The 16,604-nt window shown below is 36.6% G+C and overlaps 1 protein-coding gene across 3 annotated transcripts in view; it reads right to left on the bottom strand.

Moving 5' to 3' along the window:
* Positions 1–16,604, bottom strand: part of LOC134282476 (E3 ubiquitin-protein ligase PDZRN3-B-like) — a 107,504-nt gene that overhangs the window by 54,844 nt on the left and 36,056 nt on the right. The window contains exon 1 of one of the 3 annotated variants that reach the window (XM_062764887.1): positions 5,901–6,473. The exons of the other annotated variants lie outside the window; for them this stretch is intronic. Within the exon in view, the coding sequence (XP_062620871.1) occupies positions 5,901–5,921 (21 nt within the window). The 5' untranslated portion in view covers positions 5,922–6,473. Of the gene's footprint in view, positions 1–5,900; positions 6,474–16,604 lie in introns of those variants that run through there. 3 annotated transcript variants of the gene reach the window in all.

The raw sequence follows: 16,604 nt of genomic DNA, 5'->3' as shown, positions 1-16,604 counted from the left end.
CTTTGACTTTCAACACGTTCAATTCAACTTCAAAAAGGCTGTTTATTCTAAACACACAGCCAAACCATTTCATTCTACCATACAACATGAGCATGTTTGTGACAAGGGGTTTAAATTTGGTAGAATTAAACAGACCCTTGACTGAACAGGAAAAGAACACTACTCTAGACTTAAACCTAAAAATATTTCTCTTTCTTGGTTTGCTAGGCAACTAAAATTTGTGTGAAATTCAATGACGTACCATATGTTAAATTACTTTAATTTACAAAAGTTCTTCTTTTTTAAAATTCAATTTAAATTTTAAAAACTTTAATTCACAGTAACTTCATATTATAATATTTGATATGATGAATCTCAACTTCATTCAAATGTTTTTTAAAAAATCAATTAAATTTTAAATAATCCTTGTGAACACAGGGCCCTTTCCAATTCAACAGAATTACAACATATACACAATGAAACCATGCAAATATTTGGACTTCATTAAATCGGTATTCTGGTCTGAAGAAAAGAAAATTGAGGAATCAATCAATCAACCAAAAAAATCAATCAACAGATTGCATAAGTTTGGCTGTCTTGTGAGGGGGTAAGGTGTTGAAACAGACACGGGGCCTAAATCAGCTAATACTCCTCCTGAAGGGAGGCGTCCACAAACAAACACGGACATCAAAGGAGCCACAACCGGACCTGTTGATTCAACAAACAAAACTGTTTTCTCTGCCACACTTAATTAAGACACAACAAAAATATTTAATTAACTTCCCTTACACTTAGAAAATTGGACAACAGTAGCAGGGATAATCGGGTGACAAATGTGTACTGTAGCGCTTATCACCTCCACGATAATGGAAAAAGCTCTTAATAAGTGTTAGTTAAATCCTGGCTTCCGAGAGATACCAGCCAAGAATGGACCGATTGATCCATGTAGCTCTTCGATTTGTTGTAATTTATTCAGCATTTAATGCCACTTACAGATCTTTATAACCTTTTCATTGCTTGTTTTTCCTTTTATTTTCACTAAAACAAGAATCTTGATTTTTTTTTCAGTCAATAAATTTCTATTTTAGTGTTAATTTGAACGTCAACAAATAATTCATATTAAGGATGTAGCCGTCGCCCTAAAACTGTCTGCTTTAAAATCTCTTTGTCTCACAAACTGCTTTGTCACTCAGGGTAGGTAAATATCTTGTACTTACAGCTTATAATATTGTCAATTTAAGACTGCACCTACCACCTTAAAGTGACCTCAACTCTGTTCAGTTTACACCCTCTCGGAGCAAACATGGGTACAAATTAGTCTGTCATTGGTTTATGTATCAGAATATGTTAGATGTATAATTATTAATGTGAGGTCAGAAACAACTTGTAGGAGTACGCAGCACCCCATGTTAAGCCTCTTACAGTACTGGACTAATTCAGTGGTCGCTGGACTAATTCAGTGGTCATTATACCAGGGTCCAGTTAGAAGTGACCCCAGTCTGAAGCAGTGATTGACCCCTGATAGATCTCCTTAAACATTCTACCATTCAAGGTCCATAGTTTTGAGGAATTTATGTACGTAAGAGTATTAGGGCTCACCTGAAGTAAATTTTAGAATCTACATCAGGATGACCAGATAGAGAACACTTTAGGACATATACATGTATACACAACGTGCATGTACACAAACTCTACAATGTACCTTTCCCACTTATGACTTTTTAGGATATTCTCAATTTTAAATTGGGGTACAATAAGAATTATTGTCCTTGTACAAAAAATCAGCATACATTACCAGGAGTTTTGACCATATATGCAAAATCAAGAAAATACTTTTATTTTCTGAATAAAAATTGATTTCAACTTTTTAGCTGGTATTTCCAAAAAATTTGATTTAGAGGAAGTGTACATCATTACTAGGCATCAGAAAATTGCATAAAGGTCCTTAAAAAAAATTGGAATTTTTAAATTAAGCAGGAAATAAAAAATTTAGTTCAAAACTAGGTTGCATATACTGTGAGGGCCTCACAGAGTAATACCAAGTTGTGTTCTTTAGGTACTGTGTGAGGTATATGCCACATGAGGAGTAGAGGAGGTATTTAACACGTAACACAAGAAAAACAATCCTTAATCATTACAGACAATAGTACAGGGATTAGTACTCATTAATTAACCATCTCCCTCCCCGGTCAATACTGACCTACGTGACCTTTCCGACTCTGGACCATGTGGACGGCATTATGGGTAAAGCCGAATCTCTTACATATGTCGTAGTTTACATTTGGGTTCCAACACTCAATGTGTTTGTAAACCCTGCCTCAGACAATCATTCTTTGTTATTCCTGAACTGTTATTTCAGGATATACTATAAATACCAAGTGCCTGGCTCAATAAACTAAAGACTTCAGAATCTACAGAACACAGCCAGCCTGGAAGATCCCTATACATCTAACAAACAATCTTCCACAGACATTAAAGCTAGCCAACAAGATCATCCTTTATAGTTTCTACTTAAAAAGAGAGTGCAGCCTTTACTAAGCCTCCATAACATGTTTTACCACATCTCAATACAATGAGATACCACCTCACCACATCTAACCACAATGAGATACCACCTCACCACATCTCACCACAATGAGATACCACCTCACCACATCTCACCACAATGAGATACCACCTCACCACATCTCAATACAATGAGATACCACCTCACCACATCTCAATACAATGAGATACCACCTCACCACATCTCACCACAATGAGATACCACCTCACCACATCTCATAACAATGAGATACCACCTCACCACATCTCAATACAATGAGATACCACCTCACCACATCTCACCACAATGAGATACCACCTCACCACATCTCAATACAATGAGATACCACCTCACCACATCTCACAACAATGAGATACCACCTCACCACATCTAACCACAATGAGACACCACCTCACCATATCTCACGACAATAGCTACCACTTCACCACATCTCACTAAAACTTCATTCCATTTTATGTCCAATTTATCAATGCTTTTTTAGGAAATGAAAAAGACAATACACCCCCTTTAGAACTTGTCTAATCTATTGCATAACCCAGATTACACAGTAGAAATAAAGCTGAAACATTTACAGTTATAATGAATTCTTTGTTTAAACTATCTCAGACATAGAAAATATTTTAGTCTGCGTTGTCTGTGTAGACAAGCTTTTCTATCTCTTTGTGTCAGTGCTACAGAAAAAGTGTATTTAGCTTTCCATTGTTGACATTGCTGAGGATATGCACACAATATTGTTCAATATATCAATTACCCCACAATCACTGGTCCTAGATAAATCCCTGTGTGTTAGTGTGACAGAGAGTGATGGTAGAGAGGTGACATTGAGTCAATGTCGAGTCTGAGAGCAGTGTATACACCCGGTGAAGAGCCCCCTCTCATATCTCTCTCTGTTATCAGTGCAATGTCAAACACAGAATGGGATTATGACACCAAGCCAACTTGTTACATCTGCACAGTCAATAAATCTATCAATAATACCTCACTCTAACTGATTACCCCACTTCTGGGCTCCTTGGCTTTGTTTGGTCACATTAAGGTACCTTTGTAGACCATCAGTGACTTGACAATGCTACCCTTCACTCGCCCATCTGTTTGGAGAAAGCTAAGAAGCACTGATAAACCTTCTAGGGTTCTTTTTTTAATATTGTGCACAAAATCTAATAATTTTACATGACAGGAAAAACAAAATGGAATTATTTCTGCACTGGTTCACTTGCAAACTTGAGAGATTTCTTGTCTTACAAACAGATGCAGGCGAAGGATTAGGGTTGATGGAAGAAGCTTTTCTTCTGCATCGACGCTGCACTGCAGAGGAATTGTGGCGGGGGATAGAATTACAAGGTACATTTCCTCTGAGGACCTGGGCTTTCTAAGGTTGTCATTCTAACATCCTCCTTGAGCTTTTCACCCCGAGGCTCACCGTACCCCAAGACTCGCTGCACCGAGGAGAACAATCCTCCCCTTTTTCTCCCGTCTTTTGTTTGTACGCATCAGGTGTAAGAAATCTGACCTCTGATTGACAATGTGGGGTGGGTGTTAAGACCTGACTATTGATTGGGGAGATAACCTTAAGGTGGCTTGCACACTTCTAGAAATTCACTGACACAGCAGAATTGTTATTAATTTATCGCTATTGCATGTTTCCTGCAGGTTTTTCATGCAGACAAACAATAAAATAACCAGGTAGCTTTATTACATATAGGTCTACAGTAGCAGCCTTGTTAGACAAATCTGATTCCTATCACCCTAACAAGGGGATTTTGTGGTTACAAAACTTCCCCTTATTACGTACAATTAGCAAATAATTTGTTTTTATAAAACCCGACTGACCAGAAACATGACTCGATGTGCAGATTAATTGATACAAAAACTTTTTTTTCATTCATTTTGTCCTAGGATTGGAGAGAGAATCATGCGAGCACTTGTTTTGTTCACGGGAATTAGATAAAAAATAACGAGAGAGAAAAGAAATTTTCTTCTAACCAGAGGAGTGAAGAGCGCAGCAGGAAAATAAATGCTTCATAATAAGCCGGAATTTCTATTTATTATTTCCCATCATTAACTTCTGGTATCAATTAGGGAGGCACACACTGTTTTCTTTTTCTTTAAGTTTGTTCTTTATAACTAGGAGTTAACTGGGCGGATATTGCAATAATCAAATAAAGACTGCAAATTAAACCCACAATGATGGAAAAAAAGAAATACAATTCAAATGTCATAATAAACTATTTCACAACAAAATTTACAGACAAAACAAAAAAAGTTAAACCTTGTAAATATGTGGAAATTTTCCCCATTTAATTTTCAGAAAGTGAATGATTTTTAACCATGAAGATCAAGTCTTTGTCAGCTCCGATAAAGATTTTTTCTTCTGGCTCATCCCAGCTAAAGACAGCTGTTGAAGAAGTTAATTTTTTTTAGGTAAAGAAGAAAAGCATGTGCTAGCCTCTGTACCTTCTCTTCAATTCATAAGAGTTTGTCTTAAAAGATACATTTAACAGAAAAGATATATCTATTAGGAGGCCCCCTGAGGGGTCCTATTATCTACAATGCTATCTAAATTTTATGTACTTTTTCAAACATATTTGAAATTCATCCTGCAGGTGTATGAAGTTTATGCCAAATAACATGCTACAGGGATTCCACTGCAGTACAGAACAATTAATGTTTGAGATAAAGTACGCTGGCCAGGATTTCCGGTACATCAGAGTTTCTCCCCCTTGTTGGGGCCTCTCAGGGATGAGTTCTGTGTATCTAAATCATGAAATCTTGGAACAGGAGTGTTGAATGAGTTACATACAACATGCTCAACATCAGCCTGTGCTGGGCTTCCAAAGCAAATCCCCGTATATCCATTAAAAAAAAATCCTCCATGTAAAATCCTCCATGCTGTGAAGTGTAAATATCTCTCTATTATTGGTGTGTATATGATTCTGTCCAATTTTTCATATAAGCTACAAATGACCTGCATTTAAATTTATCACCACATCAAAGGAATAGAATTTCAATGTAATTTGAATTTCATTAACTGTTTTTACATAGTTACATTGGCATGGACACAAATTTCCTCATCAAGGGAAGTAACTCTGAGAGTTAATTACCCAAATGTTCATCATACTGTATTTTTTAACATATTTAACTTGTCAATCATTTTCCCTCCATTTCCTCATAATACAGATAATTAATAGAGCTTGACTGTCATAACTGTCCTTCCAAATCGAAACACTGCACACCAAACATCTGTGTATTAATTATATGATTATTCCTGATTAATTAAAAAACATTTACCTTACTCTCAACCAGAGATGTAAACGACATGTCTCTGCTATAACTAGAGACCAAAATAAAATCTTACCTTTAAAATAATAAAATCCATGGTACACTGAGAGGGCTGATAAAATCCAATGTTTTCTGCATCAAACTCTGATCTGCAGTCGGTATAATTATGTTTTGAGAATGCTGGACACCATTATGCAGTCGTTTAAATTCCGAGAGAATTCCACTGGAGAAGTTAAAATAGAACACTGAGGGGCTGCTACCTAGGCTCATCCTCTATACTCTGACATAGTACGCGGATAGATTACTCCAGTCAGCAATCAAACATAAATCTGTGTAATTCCACCGGCTATTTATATATCAAAAAAAAAAACTGATAGTGATCCCTTATCATAGGTACAAAAAACAGCTAGCCTCAGATATCACTTTTACATCATCTTCCTTTGTTTCTTATGGCACATTGAATTCTATCCTTCTTATAGAGACTGACTGAGGATCCCTCCACGAGGTTTTTTTTTTAATTTGTGGCTGGCGATTGAGGTGAGAGCTCTCTCCTCCCAGTCCTAGCTCTGTATAAAATCCTCCCAATCTCTTGTGTTCCCAGATACCTATGTTTATCTCTCTACACAACAGTGCCTGGCTTGCTCCACCACTTCAGTTTTTAAGCGATGATTTTTTTTTTCACTATAGAGCAGCCACTCTAGCTTACGTTGCCTTCCGTTTGTCTAAACCTCCAGATTCCACCTGAAATTTACGACAGCTCCGATTTTCCGGTCGGTTTGATGCCTTTAATTAAGGCCTTTCTCCTGGCCGATGATAAGATATTGGGATGTAGATTTTTCACCTGTTTGAATAGGTAAGCTTTTGTGTTTTAATTGGAATGGTCCCTCTGTTTTCCACTGTCATTAGGCTTACAGCTCTGATATACACAACGTGGAGTGCAGCACACAACTTTTATTTTCTTCCAGATCATAAGATTTCACGGTCATAAAATTTCTCCTCTTCATTACATCTACTACTGTAGACTCATTATCCAGAGGTATAAAATTCAGCGGATTTTTTCATTCGGTTAAAATATAAGCCAGGTCAGGTGTGGTGAAGAGAGCCACAGATAAATCTGTTTTGATCGGGGCCCACTGTTTACAACACACACTAGACTACAGGTATCAGGTAGGCGAGCCGGCCCTTTAAGGAAAGGCCAGCACACTTTCTTGTTAAAGTGATTGTAGGCATTCAATTGATAAGACTCTGAATGGACAGGTATTTACCTATACATCTATAGAGCCAATGCAGAGACTTTTACCCACAAAGGAACAGCAATAATAAAGATTTTACACTCACAAATCTCGGCAGAGAAGTAATTCCCCTAACACTAGGCAGTTCCAGGCAATTTAGATAAATAAATAAAATTTTCTTCCAAATTATTTACTTGGAATAATTCCCTGATTTTCTCCAAAATTATCTGCAAGAATTAATCCAGGAATGATTCTGTAGTATGAAAAAAAAAAAACAGAATGTTTTTCCAGCTCTTACAAATCTAACAATTAAATAAGCATTTAAGTGAAGCGGGAAGGGTCTTTTCCAAATTATTTTGTAAAACTACAAAAGTGTTTCCTTGGCACACTTATGCAGAAAAGTTATAAACCAATTTCTAGAAGAAATTTGAAGTTTTTAAAGCACAGTAGAAAAAATCCAAACAATGTGGTAGCTTCTTAGTACTGGTGCATCCAGAGAAAAACTACAGTCCATAATTTGACGGTATAGCTTGTGGTGCATCCAGAGAAAAACAAGGGTCCGTAATTTGACGGTAGCTTGTCCCTTCCCTGTACCTGTCAGGTGTAATTACAGAAGTGACACCTGATCTGTCAGGTAAAGAAGGTCGTAATCAGAGTAATTAAATATCACCTAACGACCAGCAGTAATGACCAGGGGCCGTGAAGGGGACCAGATTAGACCACCATCACACCAGTGAGGCGATCATCAAATCACTGTAACACTGACTCAATGGGCCGGCAAATCATCCTGATGTTAATGCATTATTAGGAAGTCAACACTCCTAAACCCAAACTGACCAAATATTGTCCTGCAAAATGGTCACTGAATCACTTACAGGTTCAATTGACAAAACTCTGTCACTGTAGGTCCAGTTTCTCTAGTGATGTGAAATTGTTCAGCGCTGGACAAACTCCAAGATCCAGCTGAAATTCCAGGCTTGACCAATGCTACACGGTGTAACAAAGCATGACACAGATATAGGTCTAAACCAATAGATTAGGACTGTGACAGTGCTGTCTTCCCTATTAAGGGTCGGACTCTTTGGTGTCAATCTTCAGAGTAAACATAGATATAATCTCCCCTGGTCTGGGGCAGACACATTATAATCTACTACACTGAGGGTGTGAGCAGTGTCATCAGAATCTGGTCCAACCGCATCTCACACCTCTATAGCACATACACACGCCTACAAAACACACGTCCAGTCAAAATAAAGAGTCCTCTAGGTGCAGGTGGTCACCGCTAATCCACTGAGCCCGTAATTGTGGGGAAGGCCATCTATAATCTCCTCTCGGCCAGATTTATTAACAGAAAATGAAAAGTGTTGAAATCTGTAATCTGATTCGCCTGTTCAAGTAGGACCAGAATTCCCTGGGATCTGTCCTGGGTTTTGACATAAAGGTTTTGTCGCGAGATCAAAGAGGACTCATAAGAACGGGGTGTTTTCTAATCGTACAGCACGGCACAGTATTGAGAGCTGCGGATTTTCACCTTTGTGTATATTAAGTTATGATTTTGCATTTTATCACCTGGACATTACGAGCTGGTTTGCAGGGTTATTTTACCTGCTCCGTAAACAGGCCAGTCTTCTGTACATAGGATCACAAAGGATATTCTCTGAAGCTTAATACAAACCTTTCTACAAATTCAGATTTTATACATATGAATTTCTGTGGCCATAAAACTATGATTATACCTGCTCGGCTCTTTGATAAAACATCATCTCATGTTTTAATGAAATGGGATATTGGCAAATAAACATTAAAATAAATCTTATCTCGTCTTTATACATAGAACAATCATCTCTCAACTTAATTCCAACATTTCTGAAATCATTTTCTTCAAAACAAACTTAAACATTGATGGTATAACTTCAATAGCTTGGTCTAACACAAAACACTCCCATTTCTATTTTTTTGTAAATATTTTCTCAATAAATCACTAAGATCATCCCCGGCTCCAGAAAGAAATTTGTTCCCAGAATTACGTCTGTGTGTGTAATCTTTCTAATAGTGTGAATCTTGTAAGGAATATTATTGGTAATACATATGTATAAATACAAAATATTGAGGTCTTCTTGTCCTATCTAGCAGTAAATTGTTCACAGATTTCTTTACAAACCAAACTCAATTGATTAACATATTATTCCTAAAAATGACATTTATGGAAAGAAGAAAAAAATATTTATTGGAAAAGAATGTCTAAAGGGAGGTAACTCTCTGACTCTCTACCTTGATTTAAATGTCCAGGCGTGGTATGATAAGGGAGCAGCCATTTCTGTATTCAATGATTGCTTTCTGTTGACTAGTTTTATGTTCAGATTTATGTGTATACTGTACAAAATATAACCCTACCTTTCCAAAAAAAGAAACTACCCTATTTAAATTCAGTCAAATTATTTTCCTAACTAACTGGCACAGTTTAATGATATCCTTTATAAAAATTTTCGTACATTTGAAACATTAAAGTATAATTGTAACATCTTAATATTATAAATGTTTTCGCCATCAACTTATGTTCATTACAGCTACCATTATGAAGGAATATACAAAGCTTCCTAAAACCGGGAAAACTGAGCATTCTCTCTCTCTCTCTCTCTCTCTCTCTCTCTCTCTTAAAAGAATATAAACAGATCATTAGATTGACTCCAGTTTTTCCCTATTTATTTTTGTGGGTAGAGATTTTAAACCTCCACCCTTTACCAGCATGCGTTCAACAGAAATTATCTCCCCTTGATTCTTCCCCAGATAAGCAGGAGTTGTCTGCACTTGATCTTTAGAACCACTGGGATTATACATAGAGAATTTGATTCTGTTTACAAGATTTAACTTTAAAGTTGTTTGAGTTTGCTTTGATCTGCACAGTTGTGGTTAAGATTTACCTCATGTAATATAAACATGGCTTTAATCTGTAAACTCATTATCTGCTTGTTCCCTGATTGTTTGTTGATTACAGAGATAAGCCTCTTGTTTGCAGTCAAAACATTTTATTTAATTAATTAACTTTTTTAACACCATTAAATTTTTTCTACACCTCAGGGCCAATTCTTTTGACTATTGATCTGATTAGCAGTTTGCCCCTAGGTATCTTATTTCAACAATTTTTAGAAATGTTTCTATCCAAAGAAGAAACAAATTGCTAAATTTATCTAGTTTTACTCGACACCCCAGGGAAGGGAAGCTAAAGTAATTAAATATTCAAAACTTAAAGAAACAGTAGATTAATTATTGTCTCTTAATAAATAAAAAAAAAACTCCCAGGGGCAGTAAAACGCAGAAATGTTTTAAAACAGTGATAAACTACAATAACATAGAATCATATTTTACACATAAAAAAATATATTTCTACGTAAATACCAAAATAAACAGACCTTGAATACATTAAGCTAAACTTTCCCTCTGTCTTTGAAAACATGGATAATTTCTCCCTGGTACGGTTACCATGCATCATCTATCTTCAGAAGTTAATTTAGACATGTTAATTAGTTATTCATACAATGATAAAGAAACGGCACAATTTTTTAAACCATTTATTCCCAAATAACTTAGAAAGGTTTTTACATGAAACCCGGACCAATTCCTTAACAGGAAATACACAAAGACCCAGGGGATATTTTAAATGAAAGATAGAGAAGAATGAGAAGAAGTTTAAACTTATAAATGTGATACCAGCTGCAGGAATCATTTTGCTAACATAATTCATAGCCAGAAGCTTCTCCAAGAAATATCCATAGTTTTGTGAGCAATATAGTTTCTGATTCTTTAAGAAATCATCTCGGTCAATCCCAATGTGATAAATGGAATCAGAAAAGATATCAGTAATTTTTCTCTCTGTGTTGTCACAACCCTTTCCCTAAATTTGTACCCCATCAAATAGTGAAATATCTCAGGTCACCAAAACTTCCCTTTGAAGTTTTACAAATAGCTGAAATTTTAATTTTCTTCACTGCATATTTATCAACTTGAATGAAATAGACTCTCTATGTACCAAATTCACTACGATTTTCTAATCTCTATACAAATAACCCGGTTTATAATACGTCGTAAAAAGTACAAGATATTGCATTTTAAGCCAAAATTTGTCTTGAGACAATTTCATTAATTTAGTGATTTAAATGAAGTGATTGGCAACTCCACAATGAATTAATTAGCAGAATAACACCAAACTTGATGGGTGGGCTGTAGGAAGCCAAACGTCCTGATCTGTTAACCATTAGATTAAGCCCTCCTTGGTAATTTAATGGCCTAAATCAAATTAAACAAGACTATTTGATTGCTATTCACTGTAGAAATGCTGAATTGAACACCTAATATATTAGCAGAAGGTGCTGGGGTTTGCATTTAAACCCTGAAGATGAGGCAATACATCTTCTGGCCGGTATTTCAGGTGACAAAGTTTGCTGCTGATTTAAGGAGGGATAAGGTAGACCTCACAGATAGACAGGAGACCACCAAGCTCCACCCCCTACCAAATCACAGACAGACAGGAGACCACTAGTATCACCCCACACCAAACACAGAAAGACAGAGGACCACAGGCACCATCCCAAACCAATCACAAATAGACAGAAGACCACCGACACCACCCCAAACCAATCACAGATAGACAAGACCACCGGCACCACCCCAAACCAATCACAGATAGACAGAGCACCACCGACACCACCCCAAACCAATCACAGATAGACAAGAGATCACCGGCACCACCTCATACCAATCACAGATAGACAGAGGACCACTGACACCACCCTAAACCAATCACAGATAGACAAGAGACCACCAGCACGACCCCAAACCAATCACAAATAGACAGGAGACCACTGGCACCACCCCAAACCAATCACAGATAGACAAGAGACCACCGACACCACCCCAAACCAATCACAAATAGACAGGAGACCACTGGCACCACCCCAAACCAATCACAAATAGACAGAGCACCACCGACACCACCCCAAACCAATCACAGATAGACAAGAGACCACCAGCACCACCCCAAACCAATCACAACTAGACAAGAGACCACTACCACCACCCAATACCAATCACAGCTATAGACAAGAGATCACCGGCACCACCCCAAACCAATCACAGATAGACAAGAGACCACCGGCACCACCCCAAACCAATCACAGATAGACAGAGCACCACCGACACCACCCCAAACCAATCACAAATAGACAGAGGACCACCGGCACCACCCCAAACCAATCACAGATAGACAAGAGGACCACTGACACCATCCCAAACCAATCACAGATAGACAAGAGACCACCGGCACCACCCCATACCAATCACAACTAGACAAGAGACCACCGGCACCACCCCAAACCAATCACAGATAGACAAGAGACCACCGGCACCACCCCAAACCAATCACAAATAGACAAGAGACCACCGGCACCACCCTAAACCAATCACAGATAGACAAGAGGACCACTGACACCACCCCAAACCAATCACAGATAGACAAGAGATCACCGGCACCACCCCAAACCAATCACAGATAGACAAGAGACCACCAGCACCACCCCAAACCAATCACAACTAGACAAGAGACCACTACCACCACCCCAAACCAATCACAGATAGACAAGAGATCACCAGCACCACCCCAAACCAATCACAACTAGACAAGAGACCACTACCACCACCCCAAACCAATCACAGATAGACAAGAGACCACCGACACCACCCCAAACCAATCACAACTAGACAAGAGACCACTACCACCACCCCAAACCAATCACAGATAGACAAGAGATCACCAGCACCACCCCAAACCAATCACAAATAGACAAGAGACCACTACCACCACCCAATACCAATCACAGCTAGACAGAGCACCACCGACACCACCCCAAACCAATCACAAATAGACAGAGGACCACCGGCACCACCCCAAACCAATCACAGAAAGACAGAGGACCACCACACCACCCTATACCAATCACAAACCAATCACAAATTCAGACACTGCTACCCAGACTTAGACTCAACATTACTTGGTTGTGTGGTCACTTGTAAAACGCTGAAAATTCATCCCCTGCAGTAAACTTTATATATATCCTACATACTTCTGCCTGCTGCCGTATATCAATCTATTGATTTCTCTCCTAATCAAATTTCATCAGACCCTGTCATCCAGTGCACCACCCCAAACCAATCACAAAAGACAGAGATGACCATTACTGTATTAGCATTTCATCCCCTCAAAAATTAATAAAAATATATCAGAGGATTTTCCGACACATTGGCACCATAAATCCAATATATTTAATCAAACTTAGACTGCTCCTTTTGGCCTAGAGCTTTCACCGTCTATGTGTTGTGTCACTGGACCAAACCAATCACACTTGTTGATCAAGAAAAATAAAAAATCTTTAAATTTACTCACTCTCCATGACAAAGGATCACTGATGTTAGATTTCTGTGAATCTGTCACTCAAGCTGACTGCATGAAATGGGATGCCACACAGAAATGGAGAAGTGTTTCTTAAGCACACTGTCTATACTAACCTCCCAGCTCAGGCTGCACTTATTGAGGACTGGCTTTGAAAAACCACCACAAAAGAGAAATTATGACACAGAATAATGTTATTGTTTGATTATGAGACCACTACACACCACCCATTAGCAGCAAACTAGTCTTGTAGAATTAACAGGTAGATATATATCCAGTTGCAAGAGCAAATTACTAAATCACAATATATCAAGGCTAAATAGAGAAGAGAATCAATTATTCAACATTATGAATTCAAAATGTAAAATTCTGAATTCTTTTTTGTGATTTAGTAAAATTAATGACAATTTCTTTTCTTCAATAGAAAAGTATCCATAATCCTATGAAATGTACATATAATTTTTTAAAAGCCACAAACAAATCTGCATTAACTTTTTTTCCTGAGCTTTTTTGAGAGACATTAAAGCATTAAATACAATTTAACACCCAATACCAATCACAGCTGATAAGAGATATTATCCAAGGATTGAACAAGGAAAAACAATTTAAATCCTGTTTGAACTGATGTTAATTTTAAAGAATTACTTTCACAACCTCCACACAATTACAATCCAAATTTTAATGTGCATTCATGATTCAACAAAATAAAATACATCACCCTCTTAACATTCTCAAATAATAAACCAAAATTTTACTCATTTTCCTTACCATATCCCCTTACAAAGAAATAAAGTAGAGTCGGATTAAACCATGTAAAATAACATTAAAATATAGTAAAATAGAGAAATTTAATATTGGAATTTACAGTGCAACAGATTCCCATATAAGACTTTCATTTACATATACCCCCCTCCTTCCTTCAATTAGAATTTGACCTCTGAAATCCGCCTCTCATAAGTACCTAGAGTGTTTACGATCCACCTCACTTTATTCTGGGATACCTTAGCACTGGTTTGATAGCTGGCTAATTTTGGGATCCACTCCTTTCTAATACAATTCATGAATTGTTGCAGTGGTTGATAGCTGGCAGATTTTGAGATCCACTCCTCTCTAATATAATTAATGGATTCCTGCAGTGGTTGATAGTTGGCTAATTTTGAGATCCACTCCTCTCTAATATAATCAATGGATTGCTGCAGTGGTTGATGTGGTTAATTTGTAAATATAACAAGAGATGTTTGTAAAACACTTCTCCTGATCCTCCAAATTGGAATTTTTCCTGTCCAAAAGGGCAAACTTTAAAAATGGTATATATCCCAAAACAAAACTTGACCTAGATATTCATGTGATACAGACCATAAACCGTGCTACTACACCACTTGAACGGTATTGATTTCTCTCCTACGCTCAAAACGGTTCATTTTGAGAACGGTACCTGTCATTCGCTTTGTGCACGGAAAATCACTTTTCATTACGTTTCGTTTCTTGCACGGAACGGTTCGTTTTGAGAATGGTACGCTTTGAGAAACGGTATGCAAATGAAGTGGGCGGAGCCTGTTAGCTTTAATTCTTGATTGGCTGCTAAAAATTTATTCATTTTAAATGACTTTTGAAGTAAATGCATGTATATAATTATATTTCAGCTATTAACAAATTAATTTCTCGGTTTCAATTTAAACATTTTACACTACAGCGGAGATGGAGGAAAAATGAAAAACAAATGAAAGGAAGAAAAAACACCATCCAACCGATGTTTTTGGCATTATGTATAGATATGTATTAATATATATAGAATTCGTAAATATTTCCGTATTTAATTTTTACGTATGCTGACCCTTCATTTGAAGAAGGAAAAAAAATAAATGAAATATTTTTTCACTTTAAAATAAAGTTGTAACATAATTAAAAGAAATTAATATATACCGGGTATATACTTGTTCTATACATATAACGCTATGTACATATATAAATTATTTTTTATTGATTGATCTATAGAAATAAATATGACTATTCCTGCTTCATTTTTATTTCTAGTAATTAGATATGTAAATTGTTTTTTTTTTAATTGTAGATCTATCGCTTAAACGTTTGCTTCAGTAGAGAAATATCAGTAAACAAAATAAATACAAAAATCAACAGCAGACACACGAAATTGATACAATTACTTCCGAACGCTTTCTCATAACAAAAAACATTCTTTTCAGAGACAAGTATTTATGTTTTCAATAATCCTTTCAGTGTATTTTAAGTAATTATTTTTAGAAGTTTTTCTTTATTTTATTAAGTTATTCTATTCTTGTTAAGTCTGTAAAAACAAGAGAGAGAGAGAGAGAGAGAGAGATGCAAACCCTTAATACACCTACATTATCTGTAAAAAAAATAATAACTTGTATTTATTCTCATTCTTCGTTTTATTTCCATCACCAAAGTCACAATTAATCAGTCTATGATGCTATTTAATCAACCCATTTACAACTATTGTGCAATGAATAATCCGTTCTCTGTACATGCATGCTGCCGCATGAAATCCTTGCGTGCATCACCTGTCAATCAAAATGGCATGACGTTAGGTGACCCTGAAATTCTGTTTATGCAGGAAGAAATATTTCTCCTGTGATTTGAAACATTCTTTTGGTCAGTTCATAGTTCACACCTGTCTAAAAAAAATATTGGGTCACAACCGGAGAGACGAGAGAACACACCTTTCAAATTATTTAGTTCTGACCATATCAAGTGTATTAAATCACTCAACAGACATCCAGTAAACTCATCTTCCAGGTTTCACCACAACATTGATTACAAATTTACTTCCTAAATTATCCCTTTTCAGACAAAAATAAATAAGCATGTATCCCTGATTTATAATTTTCTTTTCTTACAAAAGCACAATTTAAAGCCACATAAATTCACATAAGTATCGCCTTCTAGGGGGGGGGGGGGTAACAAACATAATATGACTTGAAAGAGGATTGATATATTTTTTTTTTATTTCATTTTATTTAGTAAATTATCTTTTTTTCAGACACTTATAAAAATGTTTCCTGTAGATTATGATTAATTTTAATGTACAACAACGTACCATTTTGCAGACTTTTAAAGAACTTCT

This window comes from Saccostrea cucullata, unplaced genomic scaffold, assembly GCF_032062105.1.
Source record: "Saccostrea cucullata isolate Sc308-1 unplaced genomic scaffold, CSIRO_AGI_Scuc_v1 ctg3689, whole genome shotgun sequence".
Classification (NCBI taxonomy): Eukaryota; Metazoa; Mollusca; class Bivalvia; order Ostreida; family Ostreidae; genus Saccostrea; species Saccostrea cuccullata.
The sequence above is the reverse complement of the archived record's forward strand: the minus strand, read 5'-3'. Positions and strand labels throughout refer to the sequence as shown.